The 17887-nt window shown below is 47.8% G+C and overlaps 1 protein-coding gene across 10 annotated transcripts in view; it reads right to left on the reverse strand.

Moving 5' to 3' along the window:
• Positions 1 to 17887, reverse strand: part of NEDD4L (NEDD4 like E3 ubiquitin protein ligase) — a 399166-nt gene that overhangs the window by 176747 nt on the left and 204532 nt on the right. For 7 of the 10 annotated variants that reach the window (XM_025144557.3, XM_025144556.3, XM_025144555.3 and 4 more), the window contains one exon: positions 15617 to 15667. The exons of the other annotated variants lie outside the window; for them this stretch is intronic. In XM_025144557.3, coding sequence (XP_025000325.1) covers positions 15617 to 15667 — 51 coding nt within the window. The remainder of the gene's footprint in view (positions 1 to 15616; positions 15668 to 17887) is intronic. 10 annotated transcript variants of the gene reach the window in all.

Consider the following 17887-nt stretch of genomic DNA (forward strand, 5'->3'; position numbering starts at 1 on the left):
CAAGTCAACAAGGAGCGCTGATAGATGATGGAAAGCGGCTCGGCTATCACCTCCGCCAGTTCCCTCAGCACTCTCGGGTGAATCTCATCCGGCCCCATGGATTTGTGGCAGTCCAGTTGGAGTAGCAGGTCTCTGACTGTGTCCTCCTGAATCGTGGGGGGTTTAGTCTGCTCCCCAGCCAAGACTACCAGGTCAGAGTTTGGAGAAACCTGAAGATAACTGGTCTGACTTTTAAAGACAGATGTAAAGAAGGCATTCAGAACGTCTGCCTTTTCCTTATCTTCAGTGGTCACATTCCCAGCCTCATTCAGTAAAGAATGGAGATTCTCCCTGGTCCTCCTCTTACTGTTGATATACTTGTAAAAGTGTTTCTTGTTCTCTTTTACCCCAGTGGCCAGGTTGAGTTCCAGCTGAGCTTTTGCCTTTCTGATTATCTCTCTGCACATCTTAACAACTTCTCTGTATTCTTTCTGAGTCGCCTGTCTCTTCTTCCACAGGAGGTAGATCCTCTTTTTCTCCTGGAGCCTCAAGAACAGCTCCCTATTCATCCACGCCGGCTCATTTTGCGGCTCAGGGGGACAGCCTGCTCCTGTGCCTTTAAGACTTCCTTCTTGAAGAGCGACCAGCCATCTTGTACCCCTTTACTCTCTAAGACTGAATCCCAGGGGACTCCCCCTACTAGTCTCCTGAACAATTCAAAGTCTGCCCTCCGGAAGTCCAAGGTAGCAGTTTTGCTATTCCCCCTCCTTACTCCACCAAGAATCGAGAACTCTACCATTTCATGGTCACTCTGTCCAAGACAGCCCCCGACCTCCACGTCTCCCACTAGACCTTCTTTGTTTGTGAACAGCAGGTCTAACGGGGCAGCTCCTCTTGTAGGTTCTCTCACCAGCTGCATCAAGAAGTTATCCTCCATACATTCCAGAAACCTCCTAGATTGCTTCTTTTGCACTATGTTGTATTCCCAGCATATGTCAGGGAAGTTGAAGTCCCCCATGAGGACAAGGGCTGGCGATCGCACAGCTTCGGCCAGCTGGTCATAGAACACCTCATCTGTCTCTTCATCCTGGTTCGGCAGTCTATAACAGACGCCCACCAGGATGTCTGCCTTGTCAGCTCTTCCCCCGATCTTAACCCATAAGGATTCAACCTCATCATCTCCAGCCATAAGCTCAGTGACATCAAAGCACTCTCTAACATAGAGAGCCATGCCACCACCCCTCCTTCCTTGCCTATCCTTTCTGAAGAGTTTGTAGCCATCCATCGCAGCACTCCAGTCACGGGAGCGGTCCCACCATGTTTCCATAATGGCAGCTAGGTCATAGCTTGCCTGCCGCACAATGGCTTCCAACTCTTCTTGTTTGTTGCCCATGCTGCATGCATTGGTATAAACATACTTTAGCTGAGTTCCTTGCCTCACCCCAATCCCATTACCGCTCCCCCAGGCTCATCTCTAGCAGGCCTGGTTTTATCCCCTTCCCCCTTCATATCTAGTTTAAAGACCTCTCTACAAGTCCTGCCAGCTCCTGGGCAAGGATCCGTTTTCCCCTTTGAGACAGGTGATACCCATCTGCAGACTTCAGGCCAGGTGCCGAGTAGACCGCCCCATGATCAAAGAACCCAAAATGCTTGCGTTTGCACCAGCCTCTCAGCCATGTGTTTATGCAATGGGTTTTCCTGGTCGTTGCAGTGTCCTTCCCTGCCACTGTAGGAATACAGGCAAATACTACTTGTATGCCTGCTCCATCAACTAACCTCACCAGTCCCCTAAAATCATTTTTTATAGTCCTCAGGCTTCTGTCAGCGACCTCATCGCTGCTGGCCTGAACTATCAATAAAGGATGGTAATCAGAGGGGCGGATCAGACCAGGAAGTTTTCTAGAAATATCCCTGACCCAGGCCCCAGGGAGGCAGCACATCTCCCTATGGGTAGGGTCAGGCCGACATATCAGGCCCTCTGTTCCTCTCAGGAGGTAGTCACCTATGATTATCACCCTCCTTTCTTTTCTGGAGGAGGCAGTCTTCAAGCATGGAGCTGTCATCCTCACCTTAGACACACTTGGAGGCAGTCCTCCCACCTCATCCTCGCTCACCTCTCCCTCCAGTTTCAGGGCTTCAAACCTATTACATAGAGGCATCTGGGGAACCGAGGTAGGTCGGGGTGGGGGTTGCCTGCGTCTCTAAGCTGGGACTGGTTGCCATCCTTTCTCTCCTCTCGAGTCAGCTCTCTCTGCTCGACTGTGGCAAGGGGAAGGGTCCACTACAGTTTGGGGGGTGCAATCTCTGCATCTTTCTCGCAGAGAGTCACTCCACCAGTCAATCTCCCGCTCGCACTCTCTGATAGTTCTTAATCTCTCCACCTCCTCCCTGAGCTCCACCACCAGGCTGAGCAGCTCGTCACCTGTGTGAGAGGCGAGTATCCTTCCCATCCTCCCTTGGCAGCAGCAGGCTCTGGCACTCCCTGCAGCCAGAGACCTGAATGGCCACATTTGGGGGAAGGCCCTCTGTCTGGGTCACCACAGTCCTCTTGCGGTAAGCCCGCTGCCTGGTAGAGACCATGTTCAAACTGGTGGTCTCAGGGTCTGTCTGTAGGAGAGCCGGTCTCCTGAGCAAAGACAAAAGAAACACTCACATGACCCACCACAAGACCCACCATCCACACCTGCTGCCGCAGTATTGTATGGGCAGTGTGGGCTGTGCTCATAAGCTGACCTCCCTTCCTGTTAACAGGAGAAGGTAACACCCTTTTCTCCCTTGGCGCGTTGCTTGGTGATAGCCCCCCAAAAGGCTGCTTTTAGCAGCACAGCAAAAGGTCAAGGTCAAGCTTGAGAGATAAGAGTGAGTAGTGCCAGCTCCACCCCTGCTGGCCCAGCAGCCCACCCACAAGCTGCCAGCCCCCCGGCACTGGTACAGTGCATTTGCTAGCTTCAAAAAAGCCCTAAAAAGAGCTTTTTGGTCAGCCTTTTTGCTTTAGGTCCCTTGTCCAGCGCAGTCTTACCTGCCATGAAGCTGACCTCTCATTTCAAAAATTCTCTCGTCAATACATGGGCCAAAGAACATGGCATTGAATGGATTTTACCAGCTTCTGGTAAAATTGAACAATACAATGGGTTGTTAAAAACTATGCTGTAAGCAATGGGTGGTGGAACATTTAAGCACTGGGAGAAGCATCTGGCAGAAGCCACCTGGTGGCCAATACTAGAGGATCTATCAATCGTGATGGTCCTATCCAACCTATCTCCCTACATACTGTAGAGGGAGATAAGGTCCCTGTAGTACGTGTAAAGAGCATGTTGGGAAAAGGAGTTTGGGTCCTTCCAGCTTCTGGGAAGGGCAAACCTCTTTGTGGATCTGTTTTTGCCCAGGGACCTGGGTCCACTAGGTGGGTGATGCAGAACGATGAGGATGTCCAATGTGTACCACAAGATAATTTGATGTCGAGGGAGCGCAGTCAGCAATTATATATATGTATATAGATGCATGTGTAATGCATTTTAATTATTGTTTGTATATATATGTATATATATTAATGTAGTGGAATTCCAGGGTCACAGCCTGAACCAATGGGTGGGCTCTGTGAGTGTGTGAGTGCAGCGGCGCGGCGGTACGAACGGGGGAGGGACACATTCCTCAGCTCGGCTCGGTCTGCGCGCTGCTACCGGGAGGGGTGAGTCGATTCTTTTTGATATCTTTCCCTCGTGTGCCTATTTCTTAAATAAAGGCTTTGTCATTACCTTCATTTGCCCTACATTTTGGCGAGCCAGGCAGCCAAATATCTTTAAAGATACCCAATTATAAGCCTCTTAAAATAATTACCATGACATTTTTGAACAATTTCATGGGATGGTTTGGACGGGGAAAGGCTAGCCCCATAAGTGAAGTTTTGCCAGGGCACATCCCGGGATTCCTAGGATCCCCATATCACGGGATTGCCTGTATTATTGAAAAATGGGGTCCCCTACGGGATGCAGGAAATGTTCAGGAATCCCCAGCCCGCCTGGCTGAGTATTTCAGTAGTCTAAACAAAAACGTACTCACTACACGAGAACGACAGTTAGCTGCCTCCACGGTGGCGTGGCCGCTGCTGATGGCCTTGAACCGGCTAAATATAACTGAAGGGGTTCTCACTGATGAAAATCAACTATTACGTGACCGTGTGGAAGAACTGGAAAGACAGGTTGCAATTTTGAGAGGGAAAAAACCTAACCCTATAATTCCGGTACAAAAAATCCGAAACATCTCTCTAGAAATAACTGGGGATCCTATACAAGAGAGTCCACATGAACTGGACTCAGAAAATGAAAGCACTAAGAAGTCAGATCTTGAGGCTCCACTAGAGCTTGATCCCTTTGAGATCCGACCAGTTGTAACTCAAAAAACAAAAAAAAACGCAGGACAGGCCAGCGGGGCTGCCCCCTGACCAGTGGCCCCCTGCCCAGAGCACACTACATGTAACAGCTCGCCCATACACGGCAGCTGAATTAATGGATTTAGTACAACGGTTTAGACAAAAACCGAGAGAGAGTGTGCCAGCATGGTTACTCAGACTATATGACATGGGGGCAGAAAGCGTTGTGGTGAATGGGCCAGAAATCTCAAAACTGGCATCCATTACTACTCACCCGGCCCTCAGGCAAAGACTATATGCGGCTGTGCAACACAATGAAGAAAATCATTCACTGATTGCATGGTTAATGGCCGCATGCCATGTGACATGGGCGAATAAAACGGACATACCATTAAATACCGGCCTGTGGTCCTCTATGGAGGACTTACAAAATTATATCCGAGAATTAGGTATGAAGGAGGCAATTTATGAGGACAATTTTGAGAGCCCAGATATGATAAAATTTTCCGCAGGAATGAGGGACCTCATCCTGCAGCAGGCTCCACCACATCAGTATGGAATTTTGGTATCCATACTGAATCCCCTAGTGGCCTCAGAGGCCATTATACAACAGGCCGCCCAATTGGTGGCAGATCTGGGGGAGACAGAGCGCCTGCGCGCCAGGCGCAATGTCCGAATGGTGGTGGAAAAGTCGGACATCCATCCGCCACCACGACCTAGGAGACCTGCCCCTAATGTAATTCAATCTGGACCCATCAGGGTCTCAAGAAAACAAATGTTTACCGACCTGATTAGGGCTGGAGTTGAATTTCAAAAGATCGATGGACAGCCTAACCAGGTCTTATTACAACTATGGAAACAGTTACCAAACAGTCAGAGATTCCAACGCTCTCCTAAAAGGGAAGGAGTTAGACTCATAGAACGGATTCCACAAAACACGTGGAATCTAGAAGACTTCATAGTCCCATCAAAAAAACGTAAACCTCCTCAGGTGGCCTGGGCAGCCACAGTTGAGCCATCAGAGGAAAAAGACTTAGGGATTGCACAGCTGATGGCTTGACAGCGGAGCCAAAATTCCCCAAGACTAGGGTCTCCAGAGGAGACCGGAGACCCTACGTTGAACTAACGATTCATTGGTCCCGAAAGAATGTACAGCGGGTTATGGCATTAGTAGATACTGGGGCAGAAACATCAATTATATATGGTGACCCAAACCAATTTTCAGGCTCTAAGGCAATGATAGGTGGGTTCGGGGGGCAGATGATCCCCGTGACCCAAACATGGTTGAAACTGGGGGTTGGGCGTCTACCACCCCGGGAGTACAAGGTGTCTATTGCCCCAATTCCAGAGTACATATTGGGGATTGATATCCTGTCGGGTTTGACTCTCCAAACCACTGTGGGAGAGTTCAGATTAAGGGAAAGATGTATTAGTATCCGGGCAGTGCAGGCAATCATAAGGGGTCATGCAGAAATTGAACCTATTTGTTTGCCACAACCGCGCCGGATCACAAATACAAAGCAGTATAGACTCCCGGGTGGGCAACAAGAAATTACCAAGACTGTGCAGGAGCTGGAGAGAGTAGGGATTATTAGACCTGCACACAGCCCATACAACTCCCCCATATGGCCAGTCAGGAAACCAGATGGTACGTAGCGAATGACAGTAGACTACAGAGAACTAAATAAAGTCACGCCACCGATCCATGCAGCTGTACCCAACATCGCTTCCCTCATGGATACATTAAGTAGAGAAATAGAAACATACCACTGCGTTCTGGATCTAGCAAATGCATTTTTCAGCATTCCAATTGCTGAGGAGTCCCAAGACCAGTTTGCATTCACGTGGGAGAGCAGGCAGTGGACTTTTCAAGTTCTACCTCAGGGGTACGTGCATTCACCTACTTTTTGTCATAATTTGGTGGCACGTGACTTGGCAAATTGGAACAAACCATCTACTGTCAAAATGTTCCACTACATCGATGATTTGATGTTAACGTCTGACTCAATCGAGGCATTAGAGAAGACAGTACCATCATTAATTACTTATTTACAGGAAAAAGGATGGGCTATAAACCCACAAAAAGTACAAGGACCAGGGCTATCAGTTAAATTCCTGGGTGTTGTCTGGTCAGGTAAGACTAAGGTGTTACCCAGTGCGATCATTGATAAGATCCAAGCGTTCCCGGTTCCTACGAAACCGAAGCAGTTGCAGGAGTTTTTGGGTATATTAGGATATTGGCGATCCTTTATTCCCCACTTAGCACAACTGCTAAAACCCTTATATCGATTAACAAAAAAAGGCCAAGTATGGGATTGGGGTAGAACAGAACAAGAAGCCTTCCAGCAAGCAAAAATAGCTGTTAAACAGGCCCAGGCGCTAGGTATATTTGATCCGACCCTTCCAGCCGAACTAGATGTGCATGTGACCCAAGAAGGGTTTGGCTGGGGGCTGTGGCAGCGCCAGGGTTCTGTTCGAATCCCAATTGGGTTCTGGTCACAGATTTGGCATGGAGCAGAAGAGAGATACAGCATGGTTGAAAAGCAGTTATTGGCTACCTATTCTGCATTGCAGGCAGTAGAACCAATAACTCAGACCGCAGAGGTTATTGTCAAAACAACTTTACCAATTCAGGGGTGGGTAAAAGACCTAACTCACATTCCTAAGACCGGGGTGGCCCAATCACAAACAGTAGCACGCTGGGTTGCCTATCTTAGCCAAAGAAGCCGCCTGTCATCATCTCCACTGAAGGAAGAACTTCAAAAGATACTTGGGCCAGTAACATATCACAGCGAGACACCTGAGGAAATAGTGGTTACTTGTCCAGAAAAGAGTCCTGTACAGGAGGGAAAATACCCTATCCCAGAAGATGCCTGGTATACAGATGGATCCAGCAGAGGGAACCCAAGTAGGTGGCGAGCTGTCGCATACCATCCCTCAACTGAAACAATATGGTTTGAAGAAGGGGATGGACAAAGTAGCCAGTGGGCTGAGCTACGAGCTGTGTGGATGGTGATAACTCAAGAGCCTGGCAACAGCGCACTAAACATCTGCACAGATAGTTGGGCAGTCTACCGAGGGCTCACGCTCTGGATAGCACAGTGGGCCACTCGGGATTGGACAATCCATGCCCGACCTATCTGGGGCAAAGATATGTGGGTTGATATATGGAACGTGGTTAGGCACAGGACCGTACGAGCATACCACGTCTCTGGACATCAACCCTTGCAGTCACCAGGCAATGATGAAGCTGACACACTGGCTCGAGTCCGATGGTTGGGAAGTACACCATCAGAAGACATAGCTCACTGGCTGCATCGGAAATTACGGCATGCAGGACAGAAAACCATGTGGGCAGCAGCTAAAGCATGGGGGTTGCCCATACAGTTACCAGATATTGTCCAGGCATGTCAGGACTGTGACGCTTGCTCGCGAATGAGACCAAGACCTCTGCCGGAAACTACAGCCCATCTCGCTAGAGGACACAACCCATTACAGCGATGGCAGATCGATTATATAGGTCCCCTTCCTCGATCTGAGGGGGCCAGATATGCCCTAACTTGTGTCGATACAGCGAGTGGACTGATGCAAGCCTATCCTGTAGCAAAGGCAAACCAAGCCTATACCATCAAAGCTCTAACTAGATTGATGGCATCATACGGGACTCCTGAGGTTATTGAGAGTGATCAAGGTACACATTTCACAGGTGCAACTGTGCAGAAGTGGGCTGAAGACAATAACATTGAATGGCGGTTTCACCTGCCCTACAATCCAACAGGAGCAGGCCTAATAGAAAGATACAATGGGATCCTGAAGGCTGCTCTGAAGGCAGATTCACAGTCCTTGCAGGGGTGGACCAAAAGGCTTTATGAAACCCTGCGAGACTTGAATGAGAGACCAAGAGATGGCAGACCCAGTGCTTTAAAAATGCTGCAGACAACTTGGGCCTCCCCACTTAGGATACAAATTACAAGCAAGGACACCTCACTCAAGCCACAAGTTGGCACCATGAATAATCTTCTGCTCCCTGCCCCTGATGACCTAGAGCCCGGGAGACACAAGGTAAAATGGCCTTGGAAGGTGCAAGCAGGACCAAAATGCTGTGGTCTCCTTGCACCTTGGGGGAGATTGTTAGAGGTTGGGGGATCAGTAAACCCTTCAGTAATCGGTGTATGGCCAACAGAGGTAATAGTTGACACCCCTGTTTTCATTGCAAGGGGGACATTAATCATGTCCATGTGGCAAATTAGAACCCCCCCTTTGGTACCCGATATAGTGATTCAGTCGCAGATTTCGGGCCAAAGAGTGTGGTATCGAAGGCCAGGACGTGCCCCGATACAGGCAGAGGTGTTGACTCAAGACCGAAATACAGCCTGCATCTTACCGTGGAGGGCGGACCTACCCCTCCTCGTACCTATTAAACATCTGTTTTACTCCCCTTGAGGTTTTAAGTTCACAGGATGGCCCGCAGGAGCAACATCACTCAAACACGCTTATGAGGAAACATCATGACACCCTGTGACGCACTGCTGAACTTTTGGGGACTGGAGAGCATGAATCAGAAGCGCTACTGGTCCTTGAAAAAGATACGCCTCGAGAAAGAACATCAAGTACTGGCCCAACAGAACCGTGAAGGGGACTGCCACTGATTGCCTTTATTGTTTTGACATCCTATATTGCGGCGGGTGTTGTGTATGCGTCGCGATGCGCATTGTGTCTTGGGCCACCAGGTTGCAGGGGCTCACCCCCTACCTGCTCAGTCATTGGTTCATGCTGTGAAGGGGTGGAGTGTAGTGGAATTCCAGGGTCACAGCCTGAACCAATGGGTGGGCTCTGTGAGTGTGTGAGTGCGGCGGCGCGGCGGTACGAACGGGGGAGGGACACATTCCTCAGCTCGGCTCGGTCTGCGCGCTGCTACCGGGAGGGGTGAGTCGATTCTTTTTGATATCTTTCCCTCGTGTGCCTATTTCTTAAATAAAGGCTTTGTCATTACCTTCATTTGCCCTACAATTAAGCATGATGAAATGATGTAAAATAAGGGGTGGAATGTCACGGTTTTGTAATTTTGCTATTGGTATTCCACATCATAACATCATGGACCGCATAGGTACTTAAAGGGTTAATTCGTCTTCATTCATGCTAAGTGGAAGAACTCTCCTCCAAGACCAGAGAATGATGACTGGCAAGGAATATGGAAAGGTTTAGGAAGAATCTTAGAAGCGTGGGGACCCGCACTGTCATGGGATTTCACTCTTGAACATCTGTGGGATCCCGAGAAACTGAGCCAGCATTTGAGTCAGGGACGGTGTGGCTTAGATAGATCAAAGGAGGTACGGCTTATCTGGGGCTTGGCTTGTGCCTACCGTGCTCTGTATAGTACTATTCTGGAGAGAGAGAGTTTCCGAGCGGAGGTGCAAGCCAAAGGGGGAAATCTTCAAGTCAGACCTGATCAGTCACAGCAGACACCAGTAACAGTGTCAGCAGCCCCTGTAGAAGGCAAGAAATGGAAGCGGGTGTCCTCGCGTCTAGAGTGAAAAAAAAAGAAGTAGTAGTAGTAGTGGAGGAGGAGTTAGAGGAAGATCCAGGCGAGGGGACTTCCTCAGAACCAAGAAAGGCAAAAGAAAACCCAAGAGGCATGAAGAGGACAGCGATGAAGAGGAAATCTCTATTACTGTTTGTCGAACTCTCAAGATGATTGGAATCCAAAGCTCAAGAAAAGAATTTGAACGACGCCCGAACGAAACTCTAGTCACCTGGTTGCTTCACTGTTGGGATAGTGGGGCCAGTAGCTTGTCTCTAGATGGTAACGAAGCCCGCCAACTAGGATACATTGCCAGAGACAAATCCATTGACAGGGGAATTAATAGATGTTTGGATGGAGCTGCAACCCTCTGGGACCGAATGTTGATAGCTGTGAGGGAAAGGTATCCCTACAAAGAAATTCTGCAGCCTGCAATGAAAACATGGAATACATTTGAGAAAGCTATCCAGTATTTGAGGGAAATAGCCCTGGTGGAAATGTTATATGACTCTAATTTTGCTCCTAATGATACACGCCAAAACCATGATCTGGAGAGAGTGAGGACAACACCTGACATATGGCAAAAACTTACAAGAGCAGCACCAGACAGATACGCCCCCACACTAGTAGCAACATTCCACAGGTACGAGGACCAACAGAGAAGACCCCTAGATTTTGAATTGATTCTTACACTCCAAAACTATGAACAACATCTACCCCCAACACACGTTTCCATGTCAGCCGTCTCAGAGTTAGCAAACAGACTGGGTGAAGTACAAGAGCAGGTGTCTCTATTGATTAATCGTGATGAACCCGTAATAGTATCGGAAACATTTGACAAAGATCAGGATAAGCAAAGGGGCCTAAAGAAAGAACTGATCAAACTAATGAAAATCCAATTAATTAAAGAAGATGGATCCCCCTCCTCACCTGTATCATCAAAAATCTCAGCTATTGAAGGCAAACGCTTTCCTGCTCGAGTGAGAAACAACAACAGGACTGCTTCGCGTGCTGCCTTGTGGCGTTATCTCCGCGACCATGGAGAAGACATAAGCAAGAGGCATGATCAAGATAGTCCCGTACTGCGAGCACAGGTGAGAGAATTACAGAACAGACCAACCACCAGTGTAGTTGCTCCAGTTACCACAGGTAATGAAGAGAGGGGCCCTGCCCTCAGTCAGGGGAGGGAGAGGGATAACAGGGTTTATTGGACTGTGTGGATCCGATGGCGTGGCACATCAGAACCACACAAATAAAAGGCACTGGTGGATAACGGTGCGCAGTGCACTCTAATGCCCTCGAATCATGAAGGGACAGAATCAGTCCATATTTCTGGAGTGACTGGGGGTTCTCAAGAACTGACTGTGTTGGAGGCCAAAATGAGCCTCACTGGTAAAGACTGGTAAAAACACCCTATTGTGACTGGCCCAGGGACTCCATGCATACTGGGTGTTTATTACCTCAGAAGGGGGCATTTCAAGGATCCTAAGGGGGGATCGATGGGCCTTTGGAATAGCTGCTGTAGATACAGACAACATTAAGCATCTGTCTGTTTTGCCTGGCCTGTCAGAAGATCCGTCTGCTGAATCCCCAACAGGGATTCCTTGCTCCCCATTCATAAGTTGATTCATCAACTAGAGATTCAGGGAGTGATCAGCAGAACCCATTCACCTTTTAACAGCCCCATATGGCCAGTGTGTAAAGCCAGTGGAGAATGGAGGCTGACGGTAGACTACCGTGGCCTGAATGAAGTCACACCCCCGCTGAGTGCTGCTGTGCCGGACATGCTAGAACTCCAGTATGAATTGGAGTCAAAAGCAGCCAAGTGGTATGCCACCAGTGATATTGCTAATGCCTTCTTTGCCATTCCTCTGGCCACAGAGTGCGGGCCGCAGTTTGCCTTCACCTGGAGGGGCGTTCAGTATACTTGGAACTGTTTGCCCCAGGGGTGGAAACACAGCCCAACCATTTGCCATGGCAAAGTGATGTAGTCAACCTGCCACGCTTCCCCATACTTATACTTTTGCCATCGCCCTTCCTCCCAGAGAGGTTTCATCCTCTTGGCTTGTTTAATTATGGCACGTTTCACAGTAATGAACAACTTGTGCAATTGAAGGGCAAAATCAGGTCCCCGCAGTATAGAAAGAAGGGCTTCATAGCAAGAAAAGAGAAAGCAGCTTCACAAGGTAGACATAAGGGGCAAATAGAGATAGTTTATGTAGAGAGTATTAGAAAACAAGGGATTCCAAGCACTTTCACAGGTGCTAGGTCCAAAATAACAAGGAGAATTAAGGACATAAATATAAGGACCGGAGAACAGCTCGAAAACATTTGGCAGGGAGGTGATTAGATGTCTGAAGTGCAAGTTGAAACCAGTTCAGGGGATGCCCCCCCTTCAGGGTCAGAAGTTTGCAGCGAGGAAGACTATGAGTCTTCGCGAGGAAGACTACGAGCCTTCATCATCACAACCTACTACGCACGCGCAAGGGGGGGAGGGACTGTATGCTAATGGGCTCTCGGGAATGTAGTGAATATGTATCCGAATTCCTATCAACTATTGATTATGTATTAGTTTGACCTATATCTATAGAACGATTTCTTCGGTCGGCGTGCAAGTTAGGTGGAACGATCCCCCTTGCACCAGGGTGCACGCGCGTCACCAATAAACACATGCCTGCTCTATATCCTTACTGGCTATAGGGTCTGATTTCCGCATGTCAGTGATGTTCCTAGCAACATCTCTCACCCAGGCAGGAAACACACCTCCCTGTGGGATGGATCCAAGCAGCATATTGGGCCCTCAGTTCCCCTCAGAAGGGAGTCCCCTATGATGACAGCCCTTCTTTTTTTCCTGACTGACGTAGCAAAACAGGGAGCAGACTAACTAGCCCTGGGTAACTTCTCCTGCACGGATGGACTTTCACTGACATCCATAGCCCCCAGTCCGTCCAGCTCCAGAGCCTCATACCTGTTATGTAAGGGCACCTGGGAAGGTGGGACAGGCTGAGGGGCAGTCCGCTTGTTGCCCCGAACAGAGACTTGTTTCCATCCCTCGCTGTCTTTGAGGTCACCCCTTCCCACCTGACTGTGAGACAGCAGATGATCCCCCAGTGCCTGAGGAGCATCTCCCCTGCATCCTTCCTGTAGGGATGGCAGAGTGTGACTCCACCAATCAATCCCCTTCCCACAATTCCAGATGCTCCTCAGCCTTTCTACTTCCTCCTTTAGCTCTACCACCATGCTTAGTAGATCCTCCACCTGCTCACACCACACACAGGTGGTATCCCGGCTGCCCTCCTGTAGCAGTGACATGTCCAGGCATTCTCCACAGCCTGAGACCTGAACTGCGGCATGGACATTCATGTTTTCTGTCTGAGTCTCCATGTTCCTTTTAGCAGCAGCTCGCCTCCATGTGGTGACCATGGTTGCACCTCGGTGTGTCCAGAGAGCAACACCCTGTTAAGTGACCTGTTAAGTGGAAAGTGCTAAGCTCCCTCCAATTTGGCAAGGTGCCCCGCCCTGCCTGCTCGCTGATTCGCTCGGGGTTTGCCCTGAAAAACACTCTCTTCACAGTGAGATAACAACCCACCTCCCTGCGGGCCCCTAGGCAAGGGGCATGGATGCAGAGTCACTGCCCTGGCAACACCCACTTCGCGCCAGCCGCTCTTGCGAGAGCTGCCGGGCTGCTCTATGATCTCGGGGTTCCCTGGATAAAGGAACCAGCCGAAACACCCCTGTACCTCGCGATCAGGCGCTGCGGTTCTGGCTGGGACAGCTCCAAAGCAGCTAACCTCAGCGATCTAGGACTTATTCCGGGTTTGTGCCCATTAAAATCACCCACCGTTGCCCTGGTGTCATGGTTTTGTAATTTTGCTATTGGTATTCCACATCATAACATCATGGACAGCACAGGTACTTAGAGTTAATACTCCAGTTCCATGGATTGACAACCTTCCAGATAACTGCTTCTCAAAAGAGAAGAACTACGTATCCCAGAGGACCTCACAGTCAGAGAAGGAAGATACGTCACAGAAGTCACGGGATCTGGCTCTTTCGGCTCTTTCTCTCACGCTGCCAGGCAGATGGGTGGGTGTGCTTCCAAGACGTGCACCTTCATCAAGTAGGCCTTTTCGTTTCGGAAACTCTCTATCTTATTTTATTGGATTTATTATCCTTACTTTCAATTAGATTGTTTTATATTGTGTTATCTTGCATTCCAATATCATAGTTAGTAAAATAAGTTTTCCTCCTTAGATCGTTGCCACTGCTCCATTCTTTTTTTTCCCTCTCTGAGCCCAGCTCCTGTTCCCCTACCCCTTTCCCTTTTCCCTTCCCATTTTGGGGAGCCAGGGGCCCCAAGGGCCCACTGCCCCCCTGTCACAGGCATAGATTTATCTAGATTGATCTAGATAACTCTGTGACAGCATTTTGGTGGAGGATGTGGGCAATCTGAAGCTTTTAACGTTAGCGGAGAAAAGAAAGGATTTCTTTAAGGCAGAGACTGTGAGACTGCAAGGCAGTGCTAGGGTGACCTTCATAGATTAGATTACAGTCGGGGCAGCCTGCCAAACTCTGGACACTGTACCGAGTGTTTTTTTTTGTTAGTTTATTTTCCCCTCCCTTTTAGCAGCTACTAGCTATGAGTCTGCTCTTTATTGTAGGAGCGCTGTATAAGGGATTAAAAACAATCATGATCTTGGGAAAATATTGGCCTATGAATAACATCATGATTTCTTGTTGTGGAATTGCATTCATATATAACCAAATAAGGGCACTGATGGAGACACCTGCCTGGTACTTACAAGCAATGTGGTATAATATGAATTTTGACACACACATCTCAGATGGAATAGCAAACTTTACAAACACCATGAATTAATGCATTTTAATTATTGTTTGTTTGTATATATATGTATATATAATAAACATGATGTAGTGATGTAGAATAAGGGGTGGAATGTTATGGTTTTGTAACTTTGCTATTGGTATTCAGTAGCATAACATCATGGACAGCACAGGTAATTAAAGGGTTAATACACGAGGTCCGTGGATTGACAACCTTCCAGATACCTGCTTCTCAAAAGAGAAGACGAACTACATATCCCAGAGGACCTCACGGTCAGAGAAGGAAGATACGTCACAGAAGTCACGGGATCTGGCTCACGCTCTCTGTCTGACAGCCAGGCAGAGGTGTGGGTGTGCTTCCAAGACGTGTGCCTTCTTCAAGTAGGCCTTTTCGTTTCGGAAACTCTCTATCTTATTTTATTGGATCTATCTCTCTATCTTATTTTATTATCCTTACTTTCAATTAGATTGTATTATATTGTGTTATCTTGCATTCCGATATCATAGTTAGTAAAATAAGTTTTCCTCCTTAGATCGTTGCCGCTGCTCTGTTCTTTTTTTTCCCCTCTCTGAGCCCAGCTCCCGTTCCCCTACCCCTTTCCCTTTTCCCTTCCCATTTTGGGGAGCCAGGGGGCCCACGGGCCTACTGCCCCTGTCACGGGCATAGATTTATCTAGATTGATCTAGAATACTCCATGTCCCCCCTGCAAAGGGAACAATTTCTCTAGACTCCTATGCATGGTGGAGCTTTCTTGTTTTCTTTCAGCCTCTAATGCTCAGCTGGGAATGCTTGCTTTAAGAAAATATTACTGTAGTACTTACGGAAATAAATTCTACATAATATCAGTTTTTCACTTCTGGGAATGACAGAAAAAGAGCACACAGACAAAAGCACTTCTTACCGGAAGGTGACTAAGAGGCAAATCCACCTGACCCAGGAAGTCATCTCTAGTCTGTCAAATAGAAGAAAAAGCAGAAAAAGCAATTTTACCTCTAAGGCTAACTTTACATCAGAAAAGTAAAAAAAATATAAATAGTGATCAGTCACAATGAAGCAGGAATAAATACAGTTCAGTACATTATCACTGGTTACAATTCAGCTATTTCAGCAGAACACTTTCTCTGACAATCCAAAATGGCTTCTTAGTCCACAGTGTGTGTGTTAACCACTGATGAAATCCTAGTGTTTCCTCTAATGACCTATGCATAATTCAAAACACAAAATAGTAATGTTATAGATTCTCGTGACAAAACCAGACAAAGTCCAGTGTGATAAAGGGATCTCTTTATTCAATTAAGCAAGGCAGTAAAGAGAATAGCAAAACAGCCAAGCAAAACAGCGCTTGGCGGCCAAGGGGAGTCCACACTCCACCAGGGTCACAATTTGAACAAAGGATTGGCTCTCTATTTATACTATTCTTATTGTCACCAAGTTATCTAGATAGATCTGTGCCCGTGACAAGGGGGCAGTAGGCTCGCGGCCCCCCCCCTCCCCGGCTTCCCAAGAAAAAAAACGGAGCAGTGGCAATGATCTAAGAAGCAGAACTTATTTTACTAACTATGATATCGGGATGCAAGATAACACAAGATAATACAATCTAATTGAAAGTAAGGATAACAAATCCAATAAAATAAGATAGAGAGTTTCTGAAACAAAAAGGCCAACTTGATGAAGGCGCACGGCTTGGAAAGCACACCCACTCCTCTCCCTGGCAGCAAGCGAAAGCGAAAAAGATCGTGCGCAACCAGATGATGTATCTTCCGTGATGTATCATCCTTCTCTGACCGTGAGGTCCTCTGGGATACGTAGTTCTTCTCTTTTGTCCATGATGTTATGATGCGGAATACCAATAGCAAAGATACAAAACCATGACATTCCACCCCTTACTCTACATCATTATATCATGCTTAATATATATACATAGAACTACTGACTGCACTCCCCCAACATCAAATTCAAAAACAGTTCCACGGAGAGGTCTGCCCTTTCCAGAAGCTGAAAGGACCCAAACTGCTTTTCCCAACGTGCTCTCTACGTGTACTACAGGGACCTTATCTCCCTCTACAGTATGGAGGGAGCTGGATTGGGTAGGACCATCACGACTGATAGATCCTCTAGTACTGGACACCAAGTGGCTTCTGCCAGATGCTTCTCCCAGTGCTTAAATGTTCCACCACCCATTGCTTTCAGCATGGTTTTTAACAACCCATTGCATCGTTCAATCTTACCAGAAGCTGGTGCATGGTACGGAATATGATAAATCCATTCAATGCCATGATCTTTGGCCCAAGTATTTATAAGAGAATTTTTGAAATGAGTCCCATTATCTGATACAATTCCTTCTGGGATGCCATGTCACCACAGAACTTGTTTCTCCAGAACTAATATGGTGTTTAAGGCGGTAGCATGGGGAACTACATATGTTTCAAGCCACCCAGTGGTCGCTTCCACCATGGTGAGCACATAACGCTTACCATTGCAAGATTGTGGCAAGGTGATATAGTCAATCTACCACGCCTCCCCATATTTATACTTTTGCCATTGCCCTTCCTCCCAGAGAGGTTTCATCCTCTTGGCTTGTTTAATTATGGCACATGTTTCACAGTCAGGAATAACTTGTGCAATAGCATCCATAGTTAATTCCCCGCTCGGTCTCTAGCCCATTTATATGTTGCATCTCTTCCTTGATTGACCGAGGTCTCATGGGCCCACCGAGCTAGAAATAATTCACCCTTGTTCTGCCAGTCCAAGTCTATTTGAGCCACCTCAATTCTGGCAGCCCGATCAACCTGATGGTTATTTTTCTGTTCTTCCGCAGCCCGACTCTTGGGCACGTGAGCATCGATGTGACGCACCTTTACAACCATATTCTTTATTCGGGAAGCAATGTCTTTCCACAGTTCAGCAGACCAAATAGGTTTACCCCTCCTTTGCCGGTTGTTTTGCTCCCACTGCTGTAACCACCCCCATAAGGCATTCACCACCATTCATGAATCAGTATAAAGACAAAACACTGGCCACCCCTCCCGTTCAGTGACATCTAAGGCTAGTTGGACAGCCTTTCCCTCTGCAAATTGGCTTGATTCTCCTTTTCCTTCAGTGGCCTCTGCAACTTGTCGCACGGGGCTCCACACAGCAGCTTTCCATCTGCGATACTTCCCCACCATGCGAC

The sequence above is a fragment of the Gallus gallus genome, chromosome W, assembly GCF_016699485.2.
Source record: "Gallus gallus isolate bGalGal1 chromosome W, bGalGal1.mat.broiler.GRCg7b, whole genome shotgun sequence".
In the NCBI taxonomy this organism is placed as follows: domain Eukaryota; kingdom Metazoa; phylum Chordata; class Aves; order Galliformes; family Phasianidae; genus Gallus; species Gallus gallus.